Here is a 9,866-nt window from a genome sequence, read left to right as displayed (position 1 = left end):
GAACGGCAGTGTATATATATATATATATATATATATATATATAAACATTTAGTATTTAAAATATTATTAAATTAAATTACATAATATAATTTAATTTTACCATATTGTGTGTGTATTTATTTATTTTTAATATATAAACTGAAATGAGATACACACATCGCTTATCTTATACTCAACTTTTAACAAAGCATGAACTTTCTAGAAGTTCTCATGGATTACTGCTGTGGAGGAGGGTGAAGAGAGGAGGAATGGGAGAGAGAGAACAAGAGCATGAAGCACTCATGTGAAAATATTAACTCTGGTCTTATCTAAATGAAACTGGAGTGAACAGGACGACCAGACAGAACTTAGTACAATTTGCATATGAAAAAAAAAGCTGCAGATCAGGGCTCATTATTTAAGGAACTGTAAGTTTCTTATACGCCAAATCTCATTAAAGCTGCTGCATTCACGCTTTTGTTTACCGCAGCTAATCGTGTCATTTATCTTTATAGTCGGGCACCGCGTGTATGTTTGCTGAGATTAATACACATTTGAGCTGCTGCCTGCTTCAGCTGGCGCAGATGTATAATTGATTTTAAAGTGAATCTGAGCTGTTGAGCCATAAAATAGGTATATTAGCCTGAACATTAATAATGCAAATCAGTGCCTGATATAGCAGCTGCCAGGAGAGGACCCTGCCCTTTTACCCACAATGTACTGAGATAGGGGTGCTCCGATCAGGATTTTTGCGGCCGATCGCCGATCACAGAAAGCAGTATCTGCCGATACCGATCACCGATACCGATCTTTTTAAAGCCTTCTTTTTATCATTTATAACTATAGTGATACTCCAATCAGGATTTTTAGACATTTATTCAGGGCCTGAATTTCATTTTTGAAAATGGGGGTAATTCCCCTCTTAGGTGACTCTTATGAGAGGGGAAGCAGCTTTCACACAAGAGTCCGCTACTGATCCGTGGCTGTTTACCACAAACACAACATTTATCCATTATTTTGATTTCAAATCCAAACATTGTCACTGAAAATGCTTTTTCAGAATAGCTTTTTTTTGTACACAGTACAGAAATACAATCTTTAACAGGCATGTTTAAACACAATAAATATAAGCAACACATTATTCAATGCATTTTAATTTTGCATTTACTTCTAGATTTATATATTAAGTTGCTCAAGCAAGTGGCAAAACATTTAAACTACTTTTCTTACATTATCACAAACTTACCATTGACAGAAATAGTCAGCTCTACTAAAAGTGCTCTTTTCCTTTAAACCTAGCCAAAAAGCCATATGTGTTGTTGACTGAAACACAGTAGACTTTAATAATATGCATTTATGGTGTAATTACTACATTTTCGTGTCAATCCATGTTCATATTTACTGCAAACAATGCGCTGTTACTTTAATTCATTGCTTGCAGCGCAGCAAAAATATACTCTGTGTGGAAACGATCTCTGCTCTGCTGCAGACGCACCGCTCGTGGAACTCACTGCCGGACCGCAACCGTGTGCTGTGTGCACGCTTTATTAATCCGTTAACATGAGCGCGGAAAAAATACGCACTGCAAACTGAGTAATGTGAACCTGGCATTATGTGTGTGCGCTGCGAGTGTGCATGAGCGCACGGTCTCCAGGAGAGCAGGCGAGCGCTGAATGATTAAACACTGGCAAGAATTAAAAAGTAATGCAATTTATAAATGTTAGTGACGATGTGACACTGCCTCGATTGTGCAAGTGACAATTCCTGTCATGTGCAGCTCGCTTATAGTCAGACGCGATGTGGTGATTTGAAGCCATTTGTGTATTTTGAGAAGAAAGAGAGAGCGCGCGCGGTGGTTCACTCACGCTGTTTGTGAAATTACGTCTCACACAAGGTGAGTACCTCACCTTCAGCATTATAATTATTTTACCAGCACCGGACAGAGACTGAGACGGTGCCGCTGCATGTCGTGCCAAACCTCTCACGGCAGCGTCATCAGCTTGAGATCGTTTTTTTGAGATAGGCCTTTTTATAGACCGCCGATCAAACATCCCAACGTGATTATCGGCCGATAGTGATCGGTAGCCGATTAATCGGAGCACCCCTACACTGAGATACAGACAAGGTTAGCTCAGTTCATCTTCTGCCTCTCATCCCTTTTCATTTTTTCCCCCTCTTCGAGTCTCGTCTATTTTTTAATTTTGTTCTCTTGTCCTTTGTCTCATCTAGTCTCATTTACAACTCTACTTTTTTCTCATGTCTTCTTTTATATTCTCTTATAATTTCTCATCAATAAGCTATTTTGTTTTTCATCTTTCTTAACTTTCCCCCACTTTTTTTTTTTGTTTGTGCTTGTTTTGGTCTTGCTTGATCTATTTTTTTCTTGGCTTCCCTCTTCTGGTCTTGTCTTGGTCTTGTCTCTTCTCATCTTGTCTCATCTCGTCTTTTCAATTCAAGTCTCATCCCTTCTCTTTCTGTCTTTACAATCTCTTTGTTCTGTTCTCTTCTCAACTTGTTTAATTTCTTCTCTTCTTGTCTCAACTTTGCTCTCATTTTTTTCCTTTTCTTGCCTAGTTTTTTTTCTTGTTTTTTTAAAATAATTTTTTCTTTTGTTTTCTTGTCTTATCTCTTAAATAAGTTCTCATTTTGCCTCTTTTTATCTTTTCCCTTCAGTTCTTGTCTCATCTCATCTCATTCTTTTTTTTTTCTTTCTTGTCTCATTTCTTCAATTTTATTTTTTTCTCATCTCTTCATCATCTTTTTTGTTCTCATTTTTTCTCCTTTAGTTTCATCTTTTTTTCTGGTTTTGTCATCTATTCTCTCATCTTGTCTCATATATTATTTTCTGTTCTCTTCTCATCTCTCTTCTTTTGTCTTTTGGTCTCTTCTAATCTTTTCCTGTCTATTTTTGTTTCTCATCGCACCTCATTTTGTCTCTTCTCAACTGTTTTCTTCTGATGATCTCAGTTTTCTCTTCCCTTTAAGAATACAACATCTTTTTTTAGGCACACCACACAACAAACACACATACTAAAGCAGGGTGGGAGAAATGTTGTGGTGAGCTCCTGGAGTCGTGTATTTCCTGTGTGTGAGCACATCCTCCCTGGAAGAACCCTTTTTTAGCTGTGTATTCTGTGAGAGCTGTCAAAAGTGTTTTCATTGCTGTCAACTGATATTGAGTGACTCGTGACAGGTTTGGGAAATCATAAGTGCACATATGCCAGCTCTGCACGAAGGTGTGTTTGGAGTGATTTCTGAAATCTGTGTGTCGTGATTTATTACTGAGCAGTGGTGACTGCTATTTCACATTCTTGTTTTGGGAAAAACATGAAATTAATACAGCATGTAAATTTCAAAGAGAAAACGTGATAAAATAAGGCCAAGAATAACACACATCAGAATCACTCTCTCTTTCTCTCGGCAGAGCAGCATCAGAGAAAAACAGATGGCAGTAAAATTCCCTGAAGTTGCCACTTCATTTAAAGTGCTCATGTGCTTGAAAACATACTGTTGTGATATTCATCCTAACTTTCAAGTGCTGCTGCTCTTGTGACAGTGTTACATATACACAGCCTCATCCAGACATGTCTAATTACTAGTTCCTGATTGACCAAGGTTAAGGGTTAAGCATGATTTTTATCCTACCGAGCTGATGTTGTTTCTGTCTATATGTGTGTTTGTAGGTTATCCAAACATTGTGGCAACGTACGGTCGTGGATACACAGGATTTTCTCCTAGCTACAGTTACCAGTTTCCAGGTGAGTTTGTCTGTGAGTCTGTCAGTCTGTCTATCTATCTATCTTATCTATCTATCCATCTATCCATCTATCTTTGTCTGTCTGTCTCATTATGAAACTGCAAACCGTCATGTAATTCAACATCATTTGGGAGCATGCACACGTGTGAAGCAAGTGTATGACAATGTGAGTGAATGGTGTTTGTGTGTGTGTTTGTTAGAGGCGTGAAGGTGAGCACATTTCTCTGCAGCCTGGTGGCAGATATTAGTGTTGATATGAGTGTCCTGTGGATGGCCACCTTCCTGCTGATATCATGAGCAGAGCTAATGGGTTTTTCTTCAGTGGGTGTAATGGATGTTTTGATGGACGTTTTGAGCATGTTGTAGTGCGCATTTGTAGTTTCAGTGTAGTTTTTGTTCTTTCTTTTTTTTCTTCTCTGTTTTAGTTAAAGAAAAAAATAATTAGCTATTTTTGTTTTCGTTATTGATAGCAACACACATCAAAATATTACTGAGAGGTGTATGTGGAGGGATGTATGAGTTTTCTCTTTCTCACAGAGCTTAGTAATTCTTCAAACATTTCTATTCAGAATAGTCATAAGTTTTATTTGACAGGGTTGACTCATAAAAAAGATACACATACACAAACTGACAGTCCCATTCACATAAACACACACATTCTCTCTGTGCTCTGATCTGTTGTGAGCCTCAAACTCTTGCACAGTTACTCATCTTTATGTGACGGCACCTGACACTGATATACCATCAAATCAAACTACAACAACATCTGTCTCTTTCTTGCTGTTTTTTTAGTACTGAAGCTAGAAATGAACCCTGAAACAGGACAGCAGTGGAAAATTTGTGCGCAGACACACACACACACAACTTAAAGCCAGTAATTCTCTCTCACACAAGTCTGAATCCGTGTGAGATCATGAATGAGCCACTGACAAACCCAGTGATCTCTCCGTCTCTGCTGTCATTATGGAAATCAGCCATCTGTAAGGAGACTTTGGGAGAGCCGTTGTGCCCCTATTCTATTTTTGATGCTCTGTCTTTGAATCATCTCTACTGTGCATTGAATTTTGAATCTAGGGTTTTTGTTTCCTGCTTTCCCATACTTACAGGTGTAATGTGCATCTTTTGGCTATTTTTGTTGTTTTGCAGTAGGGCTGTCAAAATGGCTGAAAAACTAAATTAGATTTTTTTATTTAAATATTATCAGTATTTGAATTATATTCGAATTTAAAAGGCATAATTTCAGTTAAGCTTTTGGCTTCTCTCCTGAGGCCACAAGAAGGCGCATCGAACAAAATATTATCTGTTTTTATACAGTCTATGAATATTATGCACGTTTCTTCAAAGCATAATAAAATAACATGACTATCTTTGAAAACAGTGCATAACATTTAAAATAATGTTTATAAACCATATATAATTAATAAAGTTGCTTAAACAATTTGAAACAAAACAGCATCATGCATGTATGTATAGTTTAATACAAAGGACCGTAAACCAATCACAAAGAGTACTTTCTTCATTTAAAAACTTGAGATGCAGTGGGATGGGGAAACCCGCCAGTCTCGAGACATGTTTTTTAAAAGTTGAACTTACATTAATTTTACATAGCTTTCTAAACATGCGGATCTCTTGTGCGAGACGCGAGTGCAGTGGTGATAGATGTCCCTCTAGAAAATGCGATAAATATGCGTTCTTGTGTGAACGGCTTGGTTTCGGTTTTGACGTAAACAATTGTTCCCCGCATTGATTGTTCTCTTACATCGACGTCGTACGTCGACTTTATGTGTGTGTGTGTGTGTGTGTGTGTGTGTGTATACACACACACACATAGATAGATAGATAGATAGATAGATAGATAGATCGATCGATCAAAGACAAACACCTGAGGCTCTAGCGTTTGCAGGCAATTTTTTTGCAGAGTTCTTTTACTCGTTCTCATCATGAAAGCTCTTCAGACCTTCTCAAGTAACCCACAGATTTTTATACCAAGCTATGCTGCTCTAGTAGTCAATGTCTTTCCTAGCTGTCTGGAGTTTTTTTTAAATGCCTAAAGATGTTTCTTAAGTGTTTGGTGAAGGCCATTAAAATGCATAACAAATTAGAAGTGTTTACTTGGGTAATAATGAGGTGGCCTTGCTAATTGATACTAAGTGCTTCTAGCTAACAAGACAGGCTGCTCGTTTAAAGGGCGGAGTCCTTCCTGCTGACACCCTGAGCTCCTCGAGTCCTCAGTTGATCAACACTGACACCTGTTACCCAGAAACCCTAGAATATTTCATAGAATTTTTTGTCATATTTCACATAAATTCTTTTTTTTTTTTTCTTTGAAAGTAGTCTCAGCTATACTTTACACATTTAAAATCTTCACCTAAGGTCTGCAAAAACCATCATCCTGGAAACATTTCCATTAGAAACAGGCCAAGCGCTTAGGCTCTTTTGTGCCTGGGCAGGGAATGATTTATTTTCGACAACAAAGTTCGGCCCCCTTGATCGCGTTTCGGCACAAGGGCCCGATCTGTCGAAAGATGCAGAGAGGTGGTTTTGTTTTATGATTAGATGAGCGGTAGGAAATGCGTGTCACCTCCGTGACATCTGCTTCAGAGCGGTGCAACTATACTTCTCCATTACACACACACACTTACACACATGATTCATGGCCCATATGTTTCCAAAACAGAAACATTGTTGAGATGAGATCGTACTCTTGTTGGAGTTGCACAGTCACGGCTGTCCTCCTGCCCATAAAATCGTCTCTCATTATGGTGTGGGGCGAAACTCATGGCTGGCTGGTGATGTTTGAAGGTTTTGTGATGTCCAGGGATCTTTCTGGAGATTTCTACTACCTCCTTCATTATTAAGTTTAATGGTGGATGAAAGGGCTAAGAAAAGATTGAGCCCTTTAATCTGCCTGGCAAAATTACTTTTTGTCCCCTAATCAAACATCAGAAGACTCTCACAATTAAGATCCAGCACAGTAAATGGTTTCATTTTGGGCAAAACCTCTTGCGTATGAAAACTGATCTAAGTTTAGACACCTGTGCACAAAAACCCATTCATAATGGCTCTTCTGAGCGGTTATACTGTCGTGTAGGAAGCAAAGAAGTGTTTATATGTATGCGTGTTGTGTTCTTCATATAGACACCACCTGTGCCAAAGGCTCCTGAGATTCCACCTTTGATATCGCATGAAAAGCTTTCGCAAAACTACAAACAGCGCATCATTTTTTTCATATGGACAGTAACAACAGGTCACTCGCTGCACAGATGAAAAGAGAGCCAAGGCTGCTGCCTTTCCCAGCTCTTATTATGGCAGCTTTCATTGTTTTTTATTTTCCTTTCAAAGTGGGCAATGAAGGAAAGATGAAGGCACAGATTTTGTCATTTCACAGCTCTGTGTTGCTTGATAGGACACAAACCATGTGTGTGTGAGCTCACATCAAATGTATTTGTAGCCTAATTTCAGGACATGCGGCTCTTTTCAGCAGCTGTTTCCTAAAGCAGGGTAGCTCTAGCATAGTCAGACTGAAAGAACATTTTTCTCTCTGTGTAGCATCCGTTACACAGCTTAATTGTAAGAAATAGATTTGTTAATTTTTCGGTAAGAACAGTCTGTTTTGAAGGCATTGCTGGCTGATTTCTAGGGTGTTCTGTGTGAAACTGTCATCCGCAGCTGTCAGCGTTCTTCAGGTCTCGCATAGGATTCAAAATTCCTTCTTTCTCTTCTTCCTCCTGTCAATGTCCCTCTTCCTCTCTCTTTCAGTGTGGTAGACCCCTTCTGTGCTTTCTCAGGGTCCATTCGTGCGGTTTTACGGTGCCCATGGGGGCTCTGGAGGAAGCAGGGAGAGCAATGTGTCCTTGTGCCCTCTCAGCAGGGTTTTTCTCTCCCATCAGCCCATTCGCTGGAGCAGATTCAAATAACGCCATAAAACTGAATGCTAAATGTTGGCGTTATCTCGTCTGTAATGAAAAGCCCATGAAATTGATTTAATGCTGCAGCGCCTCTCTCAAGCAGCCTCTCACAGCGGAAACACAAAACAACAATGAGCCTCCGAGATCTAATAATTAACCCACCTAATCCGGCAAAGTTAATCTCTCGCAAGAACTTTGTTCCAGCGTTAACTTTGACGAAGGGAGAGAGGCCGCTAGGGGACAGAAGATGCTGTGCAGAGAAAGAGACGAGGGGGAGAAAGCAGCACAAATGACTTGTGACACTTTGGTGTAGGACACTTGTGCTCAGCAACAGCGAGCAGAGCGAAAGAGAGGCAGGGACGCGTGACCTGCATTAGCATTAGCATACTGATTTGTGTTTTGTGAAGAGATTAATGAGCTGAGGAAAGAAACAGGAAATGACATGCGTAATTTAAACCATAGAGACCACAGAGGTTTGGTATTATCTATAACCATCCTTAATCTGGAACTGTTTTATTTTTTTGTGTGCTGCACAAACTGAGCTATTATACACATGCCTACATCATGATTTTTTTGATATGACAGTTTTCCTTTTGATTTTATTCTTTTTTTTTTCATTTGTTTTTTTATTTGTCTCTTTTTATTAAGGTTAGCCATATGTCAACTATTTTTCATTTTTTTTATTGACTGGCCATATGGCAAATTTTCTCTTCATTTTATACATTTTTATAAAAATTATTTTTCCATTTTTTTTGTTTTGTTTTTCAGTAGCCATATGACCAATTTACTCCAAATTGTATTCTTTTTTTAAATGTTTTTATGTAATTTGTCATTTTTAAAAATGTTTAATGTAATTTATTTAGGTTTATCTTTAGAGTGACCATATGGCAGATTATCTCTTAATTTTATTTATTAATTTTTAACCCCCCTAATTTTAGCTATATGGCACATTTTCTCTAACACTAATCTCTTATTTCACCCCATCACCCCATCTAACCTACAAACATTGAGTTACCAGTCTCAAATCTTTACCTACTAAGCCACTCTACCTTCTGAGTTGTGGGTTACAGTCTGGTGTAATGACATGCTGTAGATGGGCATTAGACCCCCTTGTAATTACATTTGTTATGAAATAATAGAGCCGTAGATACTCCGGCCTGGTGGGTTTTTAGTTGGCTTCTACAATCATGTTGATTATGTTTGATTAAATTGTTTGAACACTGAACTCGTGACTGTTGTTAAATATGTAGATACTTCAGCGGTCTCGGTTTACCACAAACAAATTGCATGCTGTGAAACACAATGCCATTCAACAGAGTTTGCCTGGTTGTTCAGTATTGAGTAGAAATCAGCAATGACTGATTCATTTTTTCTCATAAACTTTCAAAAAGCACATTTAGATGAGCTGTATGGACACACACACACAGTCATTATTACCTGCCATTATGGACCTTAAAGAGAGCCGCATGCCCTCTGATGCTTCTCAATGAGATAATAGGCACTCAGCTGCAAGCAATTAATCCCACAATCCTCTGCTCTCAGCTCTGCTCTGTCCGCTCACGCTCCATGTCCACTATACAAATGATCACACTGATGGATTGAGCTCTGATGCATCTCAGTCAACTCTACTAACACATGAGGGAAGACAGGCGCTGTGTTAAATCCTCTAGTGGTGTTTGGGCAAACAAGTACATTTGTCCTCCCAGTGGAGTAATCGTTTTTATAAATACCCATAATTCTGTGCTGCTCGCCTCGCATGAGAGTGTTATTGTGAAAGCCGTCTAAAGTGAGTGCAAATGAACTTTAATATGTTGCATTTTTTCTGAGCTGGTGTGTGAAAGAAAAAGCTGATGGTCCCTCCATGGGCAACGAGTTCCTGTGCTGTCTGTAATTAAAATGTTGCCAGGAAAGAGAGAGAGAGGCTGTAGTAGGGCTGGGCGATATAGCTAAAAAAAATGTATCAACGGTCACTTACATCATCATCACCGCATCTCGTGCTCCACTGATGACGCTCCTTGAAGCACATCTAATGTTGGATTGTTCTATTTTTGCATTCAAATGCAAATGTTTATTTTAAATTCGACTAATATTCATTCTTTACTCACAATCTCCTCATCACAGGCAGGCACAGCACTCATGTTCGTGTTCGTGTGTGCTGTCTGCGTCACTCATAGCACGTGCCTATATCGTGCTCTATATCGAACATTTTTTATATCGTTATC

At 38.8% G+C, this 9,866-nt stretch overlaps 1 protein-coding gene across 2 annotated transcripts in view; it reads left to right on the top strand.

Moving 5' to 3' along the window:
• msi2a (musashi RNA-binding protein 2a) overlaps positions 1-9,866 on the top strand; it is a 209,642-nt gene that overhangs the window by 178,116 nt on the left and 21,660 nt on the right. For both annotated transcript variants that reach the window (XM_016553727.1, XM_016553726.1), the window contains one exon: positions 3,663-3,737. In XM_016553727.1, the coding sequence (XP_016409213.1) occupies positions 3,663-3,737 (75 nt within the window). The remainder of the gene's footprint in view (positions 1-3,662; positions 3,738-9,866) is intronic.

The sequence above is a fragment of the Sinocyclocheilus rhinocerous genome, unplaced genomic scaffold (assembly GCF_001515625.1).
Source record: "Sinocyclocheilus rhinocerous isolate Xijiao unplaced genomic scaffold, SAMN03320098_v1.1 scaffold1307, whole genome shotgun sequence".
In the NCBI taxonomy this organism is placed as follows: Eukaryota; Metazoa; Chordata; class Actinopteri; order Cypriniformes; family Cyprinidae; genus Sinocyclocheilus; species Sinocyclocheilus rhinocerous.
This window is presented reverse-complemented; position numbering and strand designations above follow the sequence as displayed.